General features: G+C 42.3%; 4 protein-coding genes across 7 annotated transcripts in view; all 4 read right to left on the bottom strand.

Annotated features, from left to right (window-relative positions):
- The window catches only part of kif13a (kinesin family member 13A), a 33,970-nt gene extending 26,810 nt beyond the window's left edge, over positions 1 to 7,160 (bottom strand). For 3 of the 4 annotated variants that reach the window (XM_084026620.1, XM_084026621.1, XM_084026622.1), the window contains exons 1-2: positions 6,661 to 7,160; positions 6,358 to 6,448 (exon numbers count right to left, since the gene is read on the bottom strand). In XM_084026620.1, the coding sequence (XP_083882746.1) occupies positions 6,358 to 6,448; positions 6,661 to 6,715 (146 nt within the window). In that variant the 5' untranslated portion in view covers positions 6,716 to 7,160. The remainder of the gene's footprint in view (positions 1 to 6,357; positions 6,449 to 6,660) is intronic. The other variant, XM_084026623.1, reaches the window with a different exon arrangement.
- Positions 7,161 to 7,756: 596 nt separating this feature from the next.
- On the bottom strand, positions 7,757 to 9,452 carry LOC311024228 (E3 ubiquitin-protein ligase NHLRC1-like). Its single transcript, XM_084026545.1, has one exon. It carries the CDS (start codon positions 9,333 to 9,335, stop codon positions 8,091 to 8,093), a length of 1,245 nt encoding a protein of 414 aa, XP_083882671.1. The 5' UTR covers positions 9,336 to 9,452; the 3' UTR covers positions 7,757 to 8,090.
- Positions 9,453 to 10,180: 728 nt separating this feature from the next.
- On the bottom strand, positions 10,181 to 17,545 carry ptdss1a (phosphatidylserine synthase 1a). Its single transcript, XM_084026101.1, has 13 exons — positions 17,267 to 17,545; positions 16,653 to 16,744; positions 16,455 to 16,499; positions 16,249 to 16,373; positions 15,998 to 16,156; positions 15,567 to 15,718; positions 14,789 to 14,930; positions 13,364 to 13,476; positions 13,120 to 13,185; positions 12,860 to 12,959; positions 12,564 to 12,632; positions 11,896 to 11,962; positions 10,181 to 11,728 (listed from the first exon to the last, which is right to left on the bottom strand). Exons 1-13 carry the CDS (start codon positions 17,446 to 17,448, stop codon positions 11,631 to 11,633), a joined length of 1,410 nt encoding a protein of 469 aa, XP_083882227.1. The 5' UTR covers positions 17,449 to 17,545; the 3' UTR covers positions 10,181 to 11,630.
- Positions 17,546 to 20,057: 2,512 nt separating this feature from the next.
- LOC311024177 (membrane-spanning 4-domains subfamily A member 4A) lies at positions 20,058 to 22,615 on the bottom strand. Its single transcript, XM_084026466.1, has 8 exons — positions 22,486 to 22,615; positions 22,232 to 22,397; positions 22,023 to 22,118; positions 21,725 to 21,781; positions 21,009 to 21,116; positions 20,791 to 20,907; positions 20,570 to 20,642; positions 20,058 to 20,468 (listed from the first exon to the last, which is right to left on the bottom strand). Exons 2-7 carry the CDS (start codon positions 22,391 to 22,393, stop codon positions 20,613 to 20,615), a joined length of 570 nt encoding a protein of 189 aa, XP_083882592.1. The 5' UTR covers positions 22,394 to 22,397; positions 22,486 to 22,615; the 3' UTR covers positions 20,058 to 20,468; positions 20,570 to 20,612.
- Positions 22,616 to 22,618: the final 3 nt, after the last annotated feature.

Here is a 22,618-nt window from a genome sequence, read left to right as displayed (position 1 = left end):
AGTATGTTTAGAAGTGAACACGCCGGCCCCCACCCACTCACACCAGAGGTCACCCTGCTGCACAGACAGACAGACAGACAGACAGACAGACAGACAGACAGACAGACGGACAGGAGAGAGCAGGAAAATGCCAAGCAGCGAGTTACAGTAAGAGACGGTGGATCTCTTGTCTGAGCAGTTGCACTCAAGATGATTCCAAGGCCTAAAGTTAGATTGAGCAGACTGTCCCTTTTCTTAGCACGAACCATCCAAACATCAACAAGACAAGTGGTTGAAGCTAGAGGTTTACATACACGACATTCAGAAGTATGAAGTAAAAACAGCATTGAGCGAAGTTGGCTTGCTGCACACGTCTGTCTAACATACATAGTAATTTATGTTTATTATGTTTATATGTTATACTGTGATAGACTGCCGTCCTGTCCAGGGTGAACCCTGCCTTCGCCCAATGACAGCTGGGATCGGCTCCAGACCCCACGCGACCCTGAATACAGGATAAGCGGTAGACAATGGATGGATGGATGTTATACTGTAGCTGTTTTACTTTGGTATATTTATAGTGTATTATATACATTGTTTATATTGTGTATTCTAGAGATATATATATATATATCTCATGTTGATATGTATTGACAGATTTTGAGATAACCGGCTGCTGGAACACAATCCCAATTTGGGATTAATAAAGTACATCGATCCATCTATCGATGACAGAAAGAGACCTGCAGGATTGAAACAAGCTACCAGCTAACTCTGACTTCTGCCTTGCAAACAGACACATTTCTGGAGCTCCCTTAGCTTTCTTACATAACATATCCACTGTGAGTGTATGCAAGTGGTGGAAGAAGTATACATATCCGTTACTTCAGAAAAAGTACGATGTAAAAAGTACTTCCATAACAAGTACGAGAACGTCTAGGAAGAGCACATGTATATGTACTTCTACTGTTGGTCTTGGCTAGATGAGCAGTCCATGTGTCCATGGTTCATTGTTCTAACTGCTAAACTTAGCATTCTGTGAACAATTCAGAGGTGGCTGGGGGATATCACTCATTAGGTCATCAACATAACTCCAGAATGTTTCTGTAACGTGGCAACTGCTGTCGCTAAGCAACGGTGGTCAACATGGAGGCGGGACAGCCGACCAGCCTCATGAGTCAAAGTTCCAAAATGCAAGCCAAGTTCAGGATCTCAAAAACAGCCTTAATGAACAGCAGCGCCATCAGCAGTGTGCAAACTGCTCACACTGACTCCTGTGTGGGACTTTCGAAGTTTCCATAACAAATGTTAACAACACATGACGCAGACAGGGTCTAATTTAATCCTCTCTGGCATTTCTGATGCCGCTGTGACAAGCTGGACCAGCAGCAGAATGTGTGCACGCTCAAACACGGAGGGGGATACTTGCCACATTTGCTCGAATGCCTTGAATCTGTTTGGTTTCACAGGCAAACAAGCCAGAAAGAGAAGTGAACTTCATCAATTTGTTAATATGTTAAGGCTTCCTCCCCAGGGGGAAGAAAGTGACACATTTACTACCGGGACACACCTCCCTTGACCCAGCCTCCTCACTAGACGTCACTTATCTGAATGCATGTGCCCTGTGGCTGCTGAGGACTACAGACAACATAAGCAAGAGAAGGCATGCTTCACAAAAAGTCATTCATTTCATAGAGACATATTCCAAACAGATGGTTACATGCTTGGGTAATGAAATGAGTATTTCTGTCTGGTGAGAGGTAGAGTAAAAACTTGTTTTGACTTTTTTAATGTTGCTCGGTTCCACTTCCCCTGATTGAGAATGAAAGCGAGTCCACAATAAACCCATCCCACCACGACATTAATGTAATGTTACGATAACACAACGGTATCAAAAGTAAAAAATCGTGGAAGAAGCTGTAAAAAAATAGGAGAAACGTCCAAGAGTGAAACATCACGAAGGCTGAACCTCTGAACGAGCAGCCACATCTGAGATTAATTTAGACTTGACAAAGAGGGAGGGCGCCATCTTTTCCCAATTCCGGATCAAGATGTAAACAATGTCCCACCCTCTAAACAAACAGGGAACGGTCCTTCGGAGAACGCAAGTGTCTTATCAGCGGCACACAACGCTTTCTCCTAATAGCATGCGTGAATGAAGCACAACAGAGGAAAGACTCACTCCGACAACAACATCTTACTGAATGGAAAAGGTTGATTATTGGCACTCAGGGAGCAAAATGGAGAAGACAAAAGGGAACATTCCTGAGGGCAGCCATTGGACAAGCAGCATTGTCGTTCTGTAAAAGCTTGTTTTGGAAAGACGGCACTTGGTCGTATGTGACCAACGTCTCCAATGACACGGGGGTCTGCCGTGTCCATGCAACACCTTCATTCAGCAGACGTGACATCTGTGTATCGTCAGGGTCAGAAACAGACAGAAAGCTTTGGAGGCTATCTGTAAAAGCCTTAACACAACACATGTTGACCACATTGGGTTGGACATCACAAAGGAAACACAGCACAGGACAGTGCACACATTTAAAGGAACAGTTTGGTACATACTACATACACTAAATATCTTTCTGGCAGAGAGAAGATCGACACCACTGTCTGTACAGTAAATATAAAGCTACAGCCAACAGCTGGTTAGCTTAGCTTAGCTTAGCACAAATGCTGGAAACAAAGTTTCTAAAAATGAATTGCTGGCACATCAAAAACGGACTGATTAACACAATTTCTTGGCACACTTCAGATGACACGATCCAAGGAAGCAGGACAATTCAGTCAAGCGTAAACAAACGCAGCTGAGCTCTTGTAACAATCAGTGATAAGGAGCGGAAACGACAAGCCTGGTTACGGACATGATCAGATAAAGACTTGCTTCCACTGATCATCTTGAAATGCCACACAGCAGGGCTGCAGTAGCCATGAGGGTGAGGAAACAAGAGTCGGACCCCTACAAAGAGACACCAGCGGAGTTTTAAAAATGACATGTTTTAGTTAGCAACAATGAAAAGCAAAGACCTTTCTCTGAAATAAACCAAACTCCCTTCTGGCTCTCTAAGAAGTCAGTTGTGGTTAGTTTTTGGCTTTGAACACAACATGTGTATTTAGACTGGAATATGCAGAAAAGGTGGTGGTGGTGGGGGCTTGATGGCCCTGTATTCAATTGTTGCATGCTGACGGACATGCTGGGGCATGATAGCTGTAATATGGCCCCCATTGTGTGAGGCAAAGGGTATTTTCCTGTAATGATGCGCCACCAATCAGAGCCTCTGCAGACAGCAGCCTCAGGTATTTCTCTGCCTCTCCGCCCCCACCGTCATTGTGTCTAAACCCCCAAAGGAGAGAGCAGACTGGCGCGTGAAAACAAAACTACTCTCCCAGATTCCTATTTCAAACGTGGCATTTGTGCCAACTCAACAGGCATGTGAAAGATTAAACTCGGGAAACTTAACCTGTCCCCCTGGAGCCACAATCCACGTTTCGTTTGCCTGCCGCTGAGATTATCACTCGTTTCTCAGGGAAGGAGTGGAGCGGGCTGCTGGTCACGAGTGTTGCCATAATGCTCAGCGCCGCAAATATTTGAGGCTTAAGCATCAAAGGAAATCCCTTATATTCCTTCAAATTCTTCAGGTGACTTGCGTGTTTTCGTGCCGCTGTGTGGTCTCTGCAAGACCTGCTTAAAAATGCAGACATGTTGGAAGGTTTTTTTTTAATGTCTAACTGATTATCCAACATGAAAGTGGCTACAAGTTCAAACACGACAGGACTTAATGTCTCACCAGACATAAGTCATATTTAGTATTTCAGGTGTTATGCAGAACAAAGAGTTTCCCTGAAACCTGAACAATGTTATGTTTTTCTTTTTCCATTGTTCAATCCTGTGTTCGCCGCAGATTATGAAATAAACAGAAAAACATCTATTACTGCGTCTCCTTTTGAGGCTGTGCCTGAGCGTTCCCATGAGAGAGAAAAAAGTTCCCATGATCTTGGCCCTGCAGCCATATTTGGTATGTTAATACCCACTAAATGTGGAACACAGGAACAGGTGTCCTGAGAACAAGGAAAAGTCTCCGTGATGAGGGTGTCCCCCGTCTGCCGCTGAGCAGAGAGGAAAATTATATGGTTTTAGAAAACCATGGCAGCCCACACACACACACACACACACACACACACACACACACACACACACACACACACACACACACACACACACACACACACACACACACACACACACACACACACACACACACACACCTTACGAGTTACAAATGAAAATGCTGAAATTTGGAAATTAATTTGGCAGAATAAAAAAAGTCAAGCTACTAGCTTATTCAGTGGGTTACTAGCCTCTTGATGCTAGTTGCTAGCCTCAGAAGCTAATGAGCAGCCAAGACAGTAGCATAGCCGAGTTGCTAGGTTGCATGCAGAGTCACGTGTGCCGGCTTATCGTCTGACAGAACATAAGGTCTGTGGCGAGCCGGGTTTCTGATACTTACACATTTTATTCAGCTAGACAAGCTTCACAAGTAAACACCACTTTTATGACTTTTTTGAGTAGAAACAATAACAAAACAAAACTGAGGTCAGCCTATAAATGAACGACACCACGGTCACATGACCTCACATCACCGCTACCGAGTTAAAGGCGAACTAGTGATGGGCATGATGACATTTAGCTTAGTCTCATTTAGCCACTTGTTAGCAACTGCCTTTTGAAAAAGACACGTAAAAGCTTCACAATTCACGAGTGGGAAATTTACTGACTACTTAATGCTGCAGAAAGCGTTAAAGTCCCTTAAGCTCGTGTTAACCACAGACCTTTTTGCAGGCGTCTAAACCAAAGACCCAGTTAAAAAGGACCCGCTGACTTTGAGACGAGAGAACCAGACGGGCAAAAAATGCATTTCCAGGTTTTCTGGCCTCATTCCCACAGCACTCTTTACTGAAGATGTCAATCTGAATCTCAGCACAATCACCGTCATTCCTCTGACCTCTCACCCCTGGCAGCTTTGGGCTCGCTCGTTTTGTATCCCGTTCCAACATGTGTTAGCCTTGAACTTGATTTGCTTAATTGCCTGGAACGACGCCATTGTGTGGCAATTTCTGTTTCTGAAAACGGCCTTAAATGCAGGTTAATGTGTGGAGCCGAGCTGCCGAGGGAGCGAGCTCACGACCGATTAGTGCTGAATGTTACACGAAACGGCCGACAAAGTGTTACTCTTTAACCTGATGCCTGGATGTGGGCCATGAGAAAAGCCTGGACTGTGGCATGCCTCCTATGACTTCATTATTAGCAGTCATGCAGACCGGAGAGTTGTTGACAGGATTTCACTGAGAAATCAAAAGGAGGGAAAAATGATTTTTTCCTCCTTTTTAAGTATCCTATTAGATTTATTTATGCCTGTGGGTAATCAGCTCAGCTGTTTAATCACATGTGACACCAACGTTAGCAGAACTGCATATATATATATATATATATATATATATATATATATATATATATATGACATTCCAATGACTTCCCAAGCAGACAGCCATCATCAGCCTGCATGTTGTGTGATCTCCTCATTACAATGTGAAAGCATATCAGATCACCTTCACCGCGCAGGCAGAGTGTGAAACATCAGGGGATGTTAAGCTTTTCCTTTGTTCTACACTTTTTTATTGCCATAAAATGGAATGATAAAAGCGTGCAGCATCCTGCCCTCAGACACAGTGTGGTCTAAATACCACTTTGAACGCTACGCGAGTTAAATTAGTGCTGACTACGGTGATTCCCTGAGGCTCGACATTCACCGGTTGAGTCTCACAGCCATCATCGTGTGTCAAACACACTCAGCTCCCCTGGTCTTGAATCTCATCATCAGATATGCGACATACAGTATGAGGGTAATGCTGGGGTGATATATATTGGAAAGTTCCCTTGAATTGCACAACATAATATCACATTGCAAGCAGGTGGGTGACAGGCAACATGTCCTCAGCAGCAGCAGGGGTGCCGCTTATCGTCTACTGCATTTACTTAACAGGATTTATGTGAAGAAACTGTGTGAATTCAAGCTAAAAGTGTACAGGTTGTAATCCACGTCAACAGGTTTGGAGATCATGCGTGTGCAGTCTGATGTCTTGGTGTATTTTCAGACCTTAATGTTGTTGTTGATGTATTTAAAACCAGGGAGGGACGAGGTTAGTACAGGGAAAGTGCATTCTGCACGTTTCTGCTCTCCCATATGTGCTGCAAACACTTATTTTTATTTTCTGCACTCAAACTAACCACAACAATGCAAATGATGCCTTGATTACAGTCGTTTTTATGCGGATTTACTTGCAAATCTAAACATTTGGCAGTGTTTCAGCTTTGTTTACCTGCTGTCTCCCTTCCCGTTGGAGGGCGGCGGGTGCAGCACCGTCTGGTTGTCCTCCATGTCCAGCACACATTTTGTGTTCAGCTCGATTTCTGCGGACAGAAGTTGTTGTCAAAGTAAAGCAGACAGCGGGGTGTGAAAAGTTCAAACAAATCCGAGCTACTTTGAACGTCTGCGAACTAGACTCGAGTCTGACTTTCGGGTTCTTCGAGCCGAGAAGCAGAAATGGCGAATGAAAATCCAAACTTTGTGATAATGTGAGGAGACGTGTTTGCAAAAGAGGAGCCGTGGTTTTAACACTTACCCCTGCGGTTCATGGGCCGGACTCTCACCGCAACTTTCACCTTGGAGTCCGACATTTTCGTCCACTTTTCGCCCCCTCCCTGTCCGTCTGTGCGCCGAGCTATCAACGTATAGTCCCGTGAATCCCCCGACGAGCAGCCCGGGTTTCTGCCAGAAATAAGGGCAGCGGACTCTAGTTAAACCCCCCAAAAAGAGTCCAGACCTCGAGGAGAAGAGACATGAGCAGTATGTTCATGTTATATCCACCCGGGTGAGTTTTCAGTGCAGCTCCAGCGCCGTGCTCCGGCTCCAGCACTGTGCTCCGGCCGCAGACAGCATCCCCACCGCCATCTTCCGCTGGGAGCGCGACTGCTCTCCTCTCACACTGGAGGCGGACGGCGGAGCCGCGGAGGGGGACCGGGTCTACGCACCACGCCGCTTACCGGGGAGGAACCAGGACCAGGGACGTGAGGCTGGCTGACAACTTAATTTACGTGCTGCCACCGTAAGCATCGTTTAAAAAAGGCAGTGTGGAGGGAAGAATGAAGAGCGGGGCGGTAATTCACAGGGAAGTTTAAACGGTAATAATAAACATGTGTCTCCCTCTCTCTGACTCACAGTTTTTTCTCATTTTTTTTTTTATCGTTCATCATTTTTAATAAACATTGCCAGATTATTATTAATAATAATAATAACAATAATCATATTTATAATAAACAGCAGCAGGGCCGTAGCCAGATCTTTTAAGGTACAAGGTGCCCCACCTACCAATATTTGGATCCAACCAAAAAAAATATTTTGAATCACAAAAGCATGAAAATTATGTATTGTAATTCAGCTTTCCTTGTATATCAGTTCATAAATCAGTTCATCGATGCCTAACCTCAGACCCCCAACCTCCATGTGGGTTACTTTATAGGCATAAATGAAAGACATGTTCTCTGTATCCCCCATGGAGATACAGCTTTGTATAGCAGTATTTTCCTATCTTTTGACCAGCTTGAAATCAAGTAATTTCTATCTGTCTGACCCATCATCACCTTGAACATGAATTAACATGAATCAATCAACCAGGAATTATGTGTATTTTTTAATCTTTGAAGGATTTGTGTGGTGAAACCATCCAATATTTCACAAGAAAACAACAATAAAAAGCAATAATAATATACATTTTTATATGTAACATTTATATGTTTAATCCTCATCATTGCACAACTGTCTATAAACTGCTATACACTTGCTATACATTGATTTTAAGTGCAAAACAAAGCATACAGTAACTAATAGCACTGATTATATTCACATTTGTCATTTTCATTGTAAAACCTGCCAGGTCACCTCATCATTTTCTAATATTATAAGTGACATCTCACTGTGAGGACTGCGAGCGCTGACCAAGCTGCGTTATTTGGCGTGTTGGGACTAAGAGTAGGTTTCCTGTTCGTACGCAAACTATATCATGGGCCCAGCATCAGATTTAGCAGAATAAATCTTCACTGTGTGATCTCCGCTGTCCAGAATGACGAGTGTGTTGTTCAGTGACACCAGTCCAACGGGGTGGACGAGGTGGTCTCCCACCAGTGGGGTCAGCGCCGGCCCATTGTGGAGCTTCCCTAAACTCCAAACCATCCCGTGATCGGAGTCGATCACAATCACGTCTCCATCTCTATCAAAGGCCACGCTCGACATGTTCAGCCTCACTGTGGACTGCAGCGTCAGACTGAAACTGTCAGTCTGGTGAAGGAGGTGGAAGTCTTTGGTGAACACACTAAGCCTCACATGTCGGTGCCTCCCTGGTGGATATGTGTCATCAGGTAAATGCTCCATCACTGCTGCGTTCCCAGTCGCCCGACAGCAGGCCACAGCTTTTGGATGCTGCAGGTCAGAAATGGCCGTTAGATGCTTGAGAGCGAGACCGTGATTATAGTCCACCTTTACCTGGGACAGTGTGCCAACCTGGACGTCCGAGACCAGGATGTGCCCACAGCTGTCTGTGTCCACACCCCAGGGCATCTGGAGGGATTCTTTGATGGTCAACATGTGTTTCCCCCTGGAGTTGAACACCTTTACAGATTTATCCCCCGCATCTGTCACCACCACGTGACCACAGGGAGTCACCGCCACATCCACTGGGTAACAGATCTCCCCACTGCCTTGTCCTCTTCGCCCAAAGTTATGCAATCTCCTGCCCTGTGGACTGAACACTGCCACCCTTTTCTCTCCATCATGCACCACGACTATTGTCCCTGAAGATCCCAAAACAGCTATCCCAGTGGGGTTGATAAGAGTCCCCCACCCTCCAAAGGTTGTGCAGAGGTGCAGAGCTGATGATGTCAGACCTGCGGCCAAGCTGAGGCCCGCCTTTGCCCTGTGAGGAGGAGTAGAGGATGCTGGACTCCGGCACAATAGCAGCTCCTGCAGGTCACAAAGAGCCTGGCAGTGGGAGGTGCTGTCAACGCTGCACAGCTGTCGACAAAACGGGCACTCCAGCTTCCTCAGGAGAGGGTGGGACAGAGCCCTGATGCATTCCAGACAAAGCACATGGCCACAGGAAAGGTTCTGTGGTCTGTGCTCCCTTTGCTGAGTGCTGAACTTCTCGAAGCAGACCTTACACTCCAGCAAGTTGATCTGGATCTCTCTCAGAATCCTCTCAGGACTCAGGCTAGCATGACGCAGAGATCCAGGATTGTTGGCCATATTCCGATGTCCTTTAAACCCACGGAGACAGATCTGTCGGTCGATGCAGGATCCTGGAGGGTCAGGAAACTAGAAAAAGAGAGAACGAAATGGAAACGACGACAAGAGGGAGCTGAAGGCAGAGCATGTCGTAGTTTGGTCGGTGCTTTGGGCCCAAATGGTCACGTGACATTTTGCATACCACTGAGGCTCTCTGCTGCCCTCCACTGGAAATCAGCTTACACACATGTTGGAAAGGGTGTTTACAGCCCATCGGTTTGAACACACAAGAACAGAGAATAACAGCAGAAAAAACATTCATTAAATAAAATATTATAATATAAATGTATTTGCCCGAATTCAAAGCCAGGGTCTCTGAGAGCAGTTACATGGCACCACCGTGTGGCCGAATACTCACTGTGGTGCGACAGCTGCTGGAAATTCAAAGGTTTTTTCTTTTGGCATTGAGAATTTCAAGATTAACATCTGTTATTACCGCTCATGTTTAGGACTATACAACAGTCTTTGCTGTTCTTTTCAAAAGGGAACATGAACTGTTCCTTCAAAAACATGTTGTTGTAGGTCAGCACGAGGCAGCTATTTCAGTCTCTGAGTTTCATCATTTGCAGACGGAGTGAAATCTGATATGAGACAAGCAGCACTGAAGTCAGCCAAACCGGTACTTCAGTACTGTAGCAGGGTGCACTTCAGGGTTCGAGCAAGGTCATTCATGATCTCCTATTGTTAAGTATGCAAACTGCCTCCTACTTTAATGAATGTATATTTATTTAATAAGTAATAAAGGCATTTATAGGTGAAAGTAGGATATAAGCAAAATGGTTAAACCCCAAATAACTTGCAGAGAGTTTAAGACGAAATGTAAAACATTTTATTTTGTTTCATTATTTCACAGTGAAAAAGAACAGCCATTTTCATCAGAATTGTTTTTTGGCAAATTACATCTAAATCCAAAGACAATGTACCATTTTTAGTGCCTACTGCAGCGCAGGAGCCTGGTCCATTCCACAGAGGTCAACGTCTGGATTGTCGAGGATTATGAGGGATATATCTGTACTGAGATGATGCTGACAGAGCAAATGAAAATAAACGTTCCAGAAAGCACCCGAGCAGAAGAATCAGAACACAAAAAGCTTAATCTTAATACAAACTGAGAAAAGTTGGGAATAAAGAAAAAAAAAAAGATGCAAAGAGGCACAAGGGGTGATTTAAAATGTGATGACAGTGAAAGACATAAAAAGAACAATACTGGCGCCCTGGTGTGTGGTGTTACATAAAGATCTCTTCACTACTTTCCTACTACAACACTTGACACAGCCATGCAAATGCAATATATGCCATAACAAGAGAGTCGAAAGTAAAACAAAGCCACACCTGCACTAAGACAAGTAGGGCCTCACGACACATGCAGAAATGTTAATAATTGCCCTCCATTATCAGTACAGTAAAAAACAAGTATAGCAGCCACAGATGGACAAGGAGACTAAAATCACTCAGGGTCCCAATGATTCACAAAATACTCAAACATTACAAAGTGTACGGTGTTTGAAAGAAAAACATTCTGAAAAGTGCTTAAACTGTGTGCTTTGCTTTGTTCCAGGTCAAACAGTCGATGATCTTATCGAACTAAAGCCGCCTTGCATTGAAATTCTGCCCACATTCAAGTTATAAACACAAAACATTGACATCTATGGTGTAAATAGACAATAGATGATGAATGCTTTAAAAAAAGAAAAAAGACTGCTTTCTCTGCTATAAACATAGAGGCTCCAATTAACGTGATAAATTCTACATAATGGCTTTGAACATTGAAATGTGTTGAACCGACATACTCGGGTTAAGGCTGGTGTCAACCAGTCAAATGTACATTGACCATCAATGATATACTGTATCGTAGAATAAATGTTTGTAAATGATAGTTTATCAGCTACAATGATCATGCAGTCACACATATTACTGGCAGTTTGTATTGCCACCTTTCTCTCCCTCACACACAACCACACTTTCTCTCTCTATCTCTCTTCACGCACACAGAAACCTGTGATCAGTGGTTTAGGAGTTTTTTTAATGACTACAGCACACAGTGGAGTGTGCACCTCTCTAGTCCAAGCCTCTGTGCACTCCTAATAACACCACATGGGCCTGTTCATCCGCTTAGACTCCCTCTATTGTAGGTGGAGGCTTTCTAGACTTTATTTACACCAGGAAGTGGTTGTATCTTTACCCCCTTTTTCAACCTGTGATCGTTCACACCTGGCTCCTTGGAGTGAGTTCAGGAGTCGCACGCCAGCCTCTGGCTCAATCGTCTAACTGGCTGTCCAGGCCGTTGCTGGATTTGGTCTTTCCTGGGCCCACCCCTCTACGTCGGGTTACAGGGCTGTCGTCATCGGTCTCCTCTGAAAGACGAGGATCAAACATTTGGGCATGAGGTCATAAAACGATTTAACTGAACACTGTTCCAAACACCAGAGGTCAGCCCTTTACAAGATTACGGATGAAGATTAATGTTTACTTTTATGAGTCCGTTTCATGCGGTTGATGAATAACAGTGACGTCACTATACCTTTAAATACTTCTGACACATTGTCAGCAGGATCGCCGTAATAACTGTCTTCACATTCTGAGAGGCTCTGTGAGAGGAGAAGAGGTTCAGACACGTGACACGCCGTTAACTGGACACGCAGCATAGAGCGGTTAACTGACCCTGGACAGCTTTCATAGCACACTGAATGATAACAATCTTGAAAGGATAAAGGTCAGAACATTTATATTCAGAGAGTCTTCAAGCGTAAGTCAGCTGATTCTTTAGACATGGACAGTGAAACATTCCTGGCTTCTTCTATATGTTTAAGAAACGCCTTGTCGTCACTCAGACAGCGGTGTCAAGGATTGTTGCAGCTCACTATACATGTGTAGTATTTAGCACCTGGCACGGTGAGAACAGCTGCCTGAACCGTCAAGGAAGAAGAATGTTCTCCTTTTCATCACACGCAGCATTAATTATATACTTCAATGTATTCCTAGGAACATTGGTGCTGTGACTTTTACGTTAAAGTGGTGCTTATTATGTAAAATGTATACATTTACATAACCATGTCCAAAAAGGGCTTTTGTTTTAACAAGCACATCATAAACTAACCGGTTATTTACACAAATTAAGTTTCCATGCATCCCTGACGAGATTAAAGAAGAAGCTTTAGTTACTTTTCGTTATTATAGACAAATACATACCGTTTGTCTTGGACCATAGTTTTCAGCATACCACACCATTCCATAGAGGCACAGGAATGTAGTGAAGGCCTAAAAACAGAACAAAATGCACAATTAATAATCAATCATTTACAGCACAGAGTTATTGATGAATTGTTGAAACAGAAAGACACGTGAACATTGATGGTGTGTCAGCAGCAATTTGAAAGTCACAAGATTTCATCCATTCTGAAGCGTGCCGGCGAGTACTGACTGCAGAAGACCGGAGTAATTCATTTTGACACAGAAATGCGACACTACTGTGATCGTCATCTTACCAAACACAGCAGCCAGAGGATCACATAGAGGATCTGGGTTTTTGAGAACAAGTCCTGTCCAAACTTAATACACGCCAAGGCCTCCAGAAAGGCTATCGCCCTGTGAATGAAGGGAGAAAAACAAACATTAACAACTGAAGCCTCTGACCTGCAGTAAACTTTTAATTTCATTGGAGAAAAACAAACAAATATGTGGCTTTTACCTGGCAGAAAAAAAAAGACAATCTACTTTTCCAAGGCAACATTTAGGTTTCACTTACCCAAACACCCAGCACTGGGTCCCAACTCTCTTGCACTGTGTGTCTGTAAGGTATGCATAATACTGCCTAGAGCAAAAAACAAACACAATGCAAACATTAGCTCATTTCACCTGCAGTTCTAGTTAGTTTGCTTGCCTTATCTGTCGAACTGAGAAACTGAATCTAATCATGTAGCCTGTAATATAATCCTACCATCGTTTCCATGGAGCATTTCCTTACTAATCAAATTGTCTTGTGTTTTTACCTGACTGTTGGAGCGGTGATGATACCAACGAACAGGATCCGACACCAGCTAAGAGCATGGCTTGCAGGAAAGATGAAAATGTGCTTCAGGAAGAATGTGTTCAGCTCTGTTAGCTATGGGCAAAGAGGGACACGGATAGAAGGGAATAATAATAATAAAGATTTTATATTATATATATATAAACACACACAACATCCTAAATATACATAATCTTGAATAAAGTATTAAAGAAGAAATAAAGTATTCATATTTAATGTTTGCTTCCAAATCTTGCACAAAAATGTTAATATTCAACGTGACATCGTTTGTTTCTAGGGGGAGTTTCATCTTTAGTGTGGTTCTTAGCACGGTAACACAAGTTAACACAAGGTAACACAAGTTAACACAAGGTAACACAAGGCAAGTTAGATTAAGGTCAGGTGACATGAATGCCCTTTGCTTGTATGACCAGCATTACATAAATATTACTATTATCTTGACTTGTCTCTGTCATGAGTTGACTTTGTTTAGTGGCTTAACCATACATCAGTGTTTGTTTTTAGGGACCATAAATCTCTCCTACAGCAGATGTTTTGATGTCATGGCAGCACAATCACATGTTATGACAGATCTGCACTATTAACATGCCAATGTGTGAGACTGCATGCACAAAAGTAGAACTCTGGAACTGGCCCACATACGAGGAAGGCCTTATGTTTTAGTCACACCTGAGTTTGACATGTCAAAATGTGTTCTGTGAGCAAAATCTATGGCAATGAGACTCAACTTGCCTTATGCTAGATGCTTTATTACGGGGAGATACACTGAAAAGGTCAACCGGTTCAGCCGGGACACCAACGAACAAAGATTCTCCTATAATGCGAGTCACACTTCGATTAACAAATTGGCAACAAATCTCGCAACTCATATTTGGGGGACACTCCGTCCTTGCATTCGCACTGGAAGATAATGAGAGGAAGGCCTGCTGTGTTACTCACTCATTTGGCCTAGATGCTATGTGGTTGAAACCCCCCCCCACAACTTATTATCAAAGACTTATAATTACTATTTAAAGCCTTGAGAGTTGGGAACTGCCGGATTGACGGACTCCACACAAAAACGGGAGAAACAGTAGCTTTAAAATTATCTCTCCAGTTGAAAGCGATGGAGCTTACTCAAATTCTCTGTCCATGGTCTTCTCATTACCACAAATTGCTCCCAAGTAATCCAGCACGTCTTTAACCCCTATGAGATTAACTGTTAATGTGTACACAGCAGGACACTCATGCATTATATGGACCCAATGCGAGACAGGTTTAGGATTTCAACAGCGAAGCAGGCAATTAGATTAGCGTGGACTTAGCACGCAGAGCACACCGGATGATCCCCGACTAGTCAGCACTTAGCCACCGCGAGAAGGCGAGAGAGGATTTCTCAGTGACCCACCTGCCAGATGATCATGAACAGATAGACCCCCATCACCCGCTGCAAGGAAGACTTTGGGTCAAGCCAGCGTACGTAGGTCCAGCTTGCAGGCGTGAACTGTAACGCGGCTCGCTTGATCTTCCCCGTGGTGGTGTGGATGTCCCTGCGTGGGAAGCACAGGAGGAGGATCAAAAAGACAACAATACATACTATGTCCGTACAGTAGACAAAGCCAGGTGAAAGGTAATGCCACCACGTTAATCATTCATTAGTCACTCCACCATGATGAGCTTGTGAGATCATATTTCACAACAAGAATCTATGGTTTCTCAAACTGCTTTGGCTTGATGTTTTAGAAAGCCCTTACTCACCTGAATTAACATATCTTACCAACTCTGATGATATTCTTAAATATTACACACAAGTTTTACTTTCATGGCATGGATAAAAGTTATCAATGTAATTAAATATAGTAAAGCTATCTTTTAATGGGCTAGCATTAAAAAAAATCTGGAATTTACATGATAAAATATAAAGACCAAAAAAGAACACAGAAAAAATATTTAGCTTGTGATTTCATCCTTTAGGGATATATTTTACATTTCAGTTTAAATTACAGTGATAACGTATTAGTGCAAATATATTAGATGTATTATTTAATTAATTAGGGCTGATAACATAAAATGCATGCACCAGACTTACAATGTTAACCCCACTTCTCTTATCACAACCTCAAACTAACTAAACAAATACAACACAGTTAGGATGAACATGATTTCATGTAGTTGTAGGATCATACTTAATACTGGCCCAGTGGTAGGTCCTCATCTCCAAAAAGCGGCAGACAGTCATGCCAAGCCAGATGCCTCCTCCGTTGCACAGCAGAATGTCCAGAATCACTTGGTCCCACCAGCACTCAGCAAAGTTAGGCAGCAGATGCATGAAGAACAGCTGAACAGAAGATTAGCAGGCTATGAGACTCTACATTATATCTGGAAAAATCAACTTCTCAGGCTACAATAATATTAAACATGGGTTATTGGAAATTACTGAGAAATGAAAAAAACAAAGCATCACCAGCTTAGTTCACCTTAAAATGTGACCATTATAATGAGAAAGAGACACAGACAGAGAGAGAGAGCGAGAGAGAGAGAGGCTGCCAGAGAAAGTGATATTAGGTAGTGATGCTTGGGGATATTGGATAACCTCATCTGGCGAGTTCCTCCTTACCTCAGTAAGCTCCCAAGTAATACTTATGGTCCAGCAGAGGCCATAGCTTCGAATGAGCAGGGCCTTCATACCCCAGCCCCAGAAATGACTAAATGCAAATATGTCAAAATGGCTCAGGATCCTCTCCCAGGTGATGGCATGGCAGTTCACGGCATATTCCTGCAGAGAGCAGTGCAGACATGGACATTACGACGACTGCACGTGAATCAATATGAAAATTAATATTTTCTGTGCGAGCCTGCGTCGCTTACCATTATGTCTGCCTCTCTCTTGGCATAACGCAGGTTTGGGTCCAACCAATACATTAGCCGCTTCACCTGGTGCCAGTTGAGGAAGATGATTAAAACCAGGAAGAGGAAGTAGAGGACACTCAGACCTGAACAGCGGCGAGAGAGACATGCCGTTAGGAAGGGTCAACTGAGGTTTTTAACCCTCTCAGACTCACAGCAATACTCACCAAACACTATTCGCCATATTGCCGGATGTGGTCTGGTGAATGGACCTAAAGATGGACACATACAGATACTATGTCAAATATAATCTAAAGCACAGGAGTAATACTTTCTCTTAGTGCTAAAATAATGAAATCAGTTATTTTTCTTGGACCCTTTTGCTTTCTTGTACAGTATCACAATGAGGTTTTTGTTTCTCTCACCGTTAGGAAATGCCAAAACACTGATGACCAGGAAGAAGGAGATGACGAGGATGAGCCCCACCCAGAGATTATTGTCAGGGTTCCCATCATCTCTGCAGGCAGGGAAACACAAACATTAGCTAAACGAGCAGTTCATATGAGCAGTGATGTTGTGGTAGATGTTAAACAGCCGGGTGTAAACGTGATGTTAGCCTATGGTTTACACTCCACTCATGTAAACGTGCCTCACACGTATTTGTAGGGGAAATGTGGTTTGTAAAGCATTTAATCACTGTAAATGTTTCCTCGCTAGTTACGTTGCTGTAACGGTAACTAACGGCAGCGCAGGAAAGAGTGTTCATCACTTATATAATAATTTCTATTTCCTTATGAGCATAGGTTTACGATTAATCACAGCGAGGTGTAGTCAGTCATCACTGGGGAAGTTATCCTGGGGCCTTCGTGCGGATGTAAAGTTTATTTCCGTGACGATGCCCCCCACGAAAGAGTAGCTAAATGCTAGCCAACCTGCCCCGCGTAACCTGGCGCTGTCAAGAGCATCACTGCCGTTAGCCGAGCGCTAGCTAACCTTGCTAGCCCGGCGAGCTAACTGACGCTAGCCGCCGTCGACTTACCTCGCAAAGGCGAAATACATCAAACTGAGCACCGTGCATGTCAGCAGCGTAATCGTGTGCGGCCGGTAGAAGAACTCTATGGTGATATCCTCAACCTGCTGCTCGTTTATCATTCGGAAATGCATTCTGTAGTTCACATCATCCTTGCTCAAGGTGTGGGACCCGCTGTACACCGACGCCATAGCAGGACTCAGCCAGGGGGGCAGCAGCAGCTCCTCACATGAGAAAGTGATCCAGCAACCGTCACCAACTGATACTACGGACCGGAGACGGTTCAAACAAGTACACGAGATTACACGGGAAGCCAGTAAAGTAAAAGCAGATATGTTGTTGGGCAGAATGGGCGACGGAGGGTTCAAAAAGAGAGTTTTAGAGAAGTTGTGCACTTTAGTTTGTGATTGGCGTACATGTTTGTAGGGAGTGTCCCAAAGCGGAAGAGTTCACATGCCCTCCATCATGTGCTGCGGTTGCTGTGATTGTTGGAGCGTGACCTCAATGCAAGGACTTTCAGTCAAAGCGTGTCAACTGAACAGAGGTTGATTTAATCTACCAGATCAATTAATAACCATTTTAACAGAAATACAAATAAAATATGTAAGCCTACAGGTGTTTGGAAACCTGAACATTGCAGGTTATATGAATGTCAAATGAATGTCTTTCCTAGAATAACGTGACATCCTTCAGTGAAAGTTGAGTTTACTTCACTTCATTTTGTGTGTGTTTATCTCCCCCTTGTGGCCGCATGTGGCTTCACATGTAACGGAACCAAAACAAACCAAAAAAGCTCCCAGCAGGGGTCTCTAGCTATCTGCTGAGAGGTTTGAAAAGTTGTTTCACACACAATCTCCCCACTTTCAGTCAATATGGAGCACCTAGCTATTCAGAGAATAATGCACAATAAGAAATATGATAATCAAGGTTGCAAAAAGCATGTTTTGTACTGGAGTATCACTAACTTCTACCCCAGAGATCTTCAACAGGGGGTTCGGGACCACTAGTGGGTCCGCAGAGTTACTGCAGGGGATCCCCGAAATTATTTGATCCCAAACTTTTTTCTTCCAAAAATGTAAATATGTCCACAAATATTGTTTAACCCTCCTGTTATGTTACGGGTCAAATTGACCCGTTTTAAAGTTTGAGGATCTAGGAAAAATAATTAAAAGTATTTTTTCAGTATGAAACTTCTTCTGCTTGCCTTAATTAGTGTAATCAACATATAATATGAAAATGGTTCATCTCACATATTTGCAACCACCCCCTGTATGTTTATATCACATAGATACTGTTCGGGTCAATTTGACCCAGCACTCAAACCTCCCTGCTGATCTGCTGGTAATCAAGAACAGGGCCCCTCAATCTTCCATGTTTGCCTTTACAGACACCACAGCCCTGGTGTCTTACTGCCCCAAAAAGGGAAAAAATGTTGTGCTCATGAACACTCAAGCATTTTTCTTGAGGAGCTGGGGAAGGCGTTTGTGACACCGCACATCCAACGGAGGCAGCACCTGCCAAGGACCCCAGCCGCTGCAGCCACGGGGAGGGAGATCCAGGAGAGGACTGCACCAAGTACTATACTATACCAGTGCGTGAGGTAAGTCAGTGTGTGTGTGTGTGTGTGTGTGTGTGTGCATGTGTGTGTATAGTGTATGAGAGTGTGTTGTGTGTGTCTTGGTATCAGCAAAAAGACCCCATAGTAAAGTAATCATGGTCCTCTTGTTTCTAGGTTGTTGCTGAGGGAAAAAGAAAGAGGAAGAGGTGCCAGGTCTGCAGGCCATCTGACGATGTCAAGACAAGCATGACCTGGGGGAAATGTGCAAAATTAATTTGCACAAAGCACAGTGTGATGACATGTCACTCGTGTGTTGTGTAGATGTACAGACACACACACACATGTTCATATTTGTTGTATTGTTGTATTGCGATTTTGTTCATTTCTGGTTCACAGTGCATGTATGTAAAACAAAATTTCAATGTTATATTTCAAAGTTATGTAAAACTATTGTGTTTTATATGTTGGTCTTTCAAAAGTAATAAAGTAGTGAAACATTAAAAAAAGGTTTGAACATGTATTTCTTTTTATGAAAAACGAGTGAATTATCCTTATTGAACCATTTCCTGTTAGAGGTAAGGAACACCATTGCACTAAATATTGATAGAATAATTAGTAATGGAGTTAGTAATGTAAAGTATTCACACTGCTTGTTAGGATTTTTTTGGTTTCAGACATCCTTGGGATAATTAAACATGCACGGGGTCAAATTGACCCGGGAACACCATTGCTGTTCCTGACAAATGAACATAACAGGAGGGTTAATATTATGTTGTGTAATTGTGATGTAGAAATGCCAACACAGAAGTAAAATACGAATCTGTCAACAATTACTAGTTTAATGGCATAGCATTATAAAGTATACAGTATATACATCATTACAAAGTACTGTTATACATGGAACTATAAGCTGCACTACACATTATTGGCCCTGTTTAATAAGCAACACAATTTATATGTAATAGAGGGTCCCTCCATCGTGTCACTATCAGCCAGGGGGTCCTAATAATAATAATAATAATAATAATTATTATTATTATTATAATAATAATTATAATAATTATAATTATACATATGTTTTATATATCACTTTTGCTTGGCCTGGAAACATTGAAGACTGAGGAAAACTGCAGGACCATTTTGTAGAATTATTTACCAAATAGCCGAACAACTTTTGCCAGTTTGCATGGCAATTCTTTTCTTTTTTTGGTTGTAACACACAATACATTGATTATTCAAGGCTATCTTACAAATGGAACATTTAATTTGCAGCTTTCAGCAAATGTATCTCAACTAAATGTTTTACATTATTTTTCTAAGTGATACCAAATGTAGATTTGCTTTTAAAACATAAACAAAATAAGCATCTTTATTTGCCCAAAACAAAGTTACAGCAAACAATCATTAAAATACAAGGAGTTTTAAAATATGATCCATACTTCCAGGAGTTGAGGAAATGCAACATTCTCCAGGACTGAGAAATAAAAGGTAATTTTGGAGTGTAGAAACACAGATACTTCTTTTTCATTGTTCTGTTACAAAATTATCAAAACGTCAAACAATGCAATATCAACAGCTAGCTGTACATAAACACAAATAATGGGTAATCTACATCCAATGGGTCTCCCATGCCTGCATATTCTTCAGCTGCTTCTGAAATAAAAACAATAGTTCATTCTTTGTGTATTGTGTCTGAAGGATGTTCATTACACTGATGTTAACCACTGGTGATACAATAAGGAATTTAAAAGTACCATGTAAATATGTGGTTGGTCGGCTTGTGAGCTTCATCAAGCCTCAGTCTCCCTGTTTCAGCAGAATGATGGGCTGCAGAAAACACGACAAAACACTATGGCTTACAAAAAAATAGTTTTCCTCTTGCAACATGTGCCGCAGTGTGTGTGTGTGTGTGTGTGTGTGTGTGTGTGTGTGTGTGTGTGTGTGTGTGTGTGTGTGTGTAAAGAAAAAGACATACCAAAATGTTGAAATGTTGTCTGCATACAGCTTTACTCAACCAGTAGATCAAGGAAAGGGCGATAAACTTCTCCAAAACCAACAAAGTCATAATCAGTCCCTTGATGCCTTCGTGGACCTGGATGAAAGTTGAGCCAGTAGGACGAGAATGAACATTAGCTTTGTATTTCAGAAAGCCAGAGGTCACATAAGAAAAGAGAAGTGCTGTTTTGCTTTTACCTTATCCGGGCTGATTCCTGGTGAAGCCTGGAAACCGTTCAAGCACAAAGAAACGGCCGCGATGGACCAGAAGAAGCTAACGATGTTCAGAGAGAAGGACAGCTTTGTCTGGAAGGTTAGAAAAGTGTGAATACTGCAGATGTTACTGAAAATCATAAGGTGTCAAAATAATCAAATAATAATAATACAATCAGGATCAGAAAAGCTATGATGACGTTGTACCTTTTACATGTACAAAATACTTAATATTTGTTAGTTACAATCATTCTGTGGTGCAAGTTTAGCAAGAAAAATAACTTAAAACCATCAGTTCAAAATCGGATGGCAGATATAATAATAATACAACTACTACTATTACTTCTACTACTACTTCTACTAATAATAATAATAATAATAATAATAATAATAATAATAATAATTATAATAATAATAACTTAATAACTTCACCACTCACAAGTGCTTTTAATTCGTCATCCACTTCTACGACTGATGTTAAATTAAACAATCAATTTCATCTTATATGTCACTATGTTTTAGTCGTCCTGCAAATTCCTCTATTTTTACAAGATAAACTTGATTAGCGTATCTAAATCTCAATTAAACACAACATCCTAAAACAATACTTTCCAGTCAGCCTATGCCATTATTTTGTAATTCACGTTCAATTCCCCAGTTGTAGATGATTTTTCACAGATGAAACTTAATTTATAACTCACCACGTGCATGTTTGGAGACTGTCCAGCTGCATAGGACAGCATGCCACAGATCACAAACTAAGATATTGATAAAACATGTTAGAAATTATTTGAACATCAAAAGAATGTTAAACATTATGTACATTAAGTATGAGAACCGGTGCTAGAGATATACTGCTCCCTAATACGTAAAGAGCAAATAATATGTAAACATAAAAAAGGAATTGTCAAAAAAATGTTTTGTAATTGCAGTGTGACCTGTTATCCAGAGTAATGACATACTTCCTGGAGCTCATTAAAAGTGTAGTATTGCATGTACCAGAACACTGGGAAGTGTGTAGAACCGGCTGCCGTTGTCTGAAGTGAGAATCAGACCGAGCGAGACAATGAACACACCGGCGATGGCTTGGGCTGCCTGATAGGACAAAAACAGAAAATACTGCATTACAAAGCTGCCAAAAAATAGAATTATTAAGTTATGAAATATGAATTATGATGTCTACTTGCGTAAGAAACCATTTGACGTACTCCCAGAGGTTTAGGTTTCCCTTTAATAACAAAGACCTTGAAGGAATCCCTGTAGACACACTGGAAGCTCTCCGGCATTAGTTGACCGTCTCCAGCATCCCTCAGTCTCCCGATGGGAATAGTGATGATCATTGCTTCATCACACACAAACGTCTTCTTCATTCTCCTGTGAACACGATCGGAGCAGAGAATGTTATCATGTATAATGTTGTTTTTGATCTGGTGATGTGCTGTTGAGGTTTTCAGTAACATACCTTTGTTTTCTTCTCCTCTTATCTTGATTCAGGCCTGAAATTCTCCGCTTTGTCAAATGAGCTTGACAAGGAAATGACCTCGCCGCCAGTTGTCTTTGTCTCTCAATCCTCCCCCACTTCTCTCTCTCTCTCT

The sequence above is a fragment of the Eutrigla gurnardus genome (assembly GCF_963514095.1).
Source record: "Eutrigla gurnardus genome assembly, chromosome: 14".
NCBI classification, from domain to species: domain Eukaryota; kingdom Metazoa; phylum Chordata; class Actinopteri; order Perciformes; family Triglidae; genus Eutrigla; species Eutrigla gurnardus.
The sequence above is the reverse complement of the archived record's forward strand: the minus strand, read 5'-3'. Positions and strand labels throughout refer to the sequence as shown.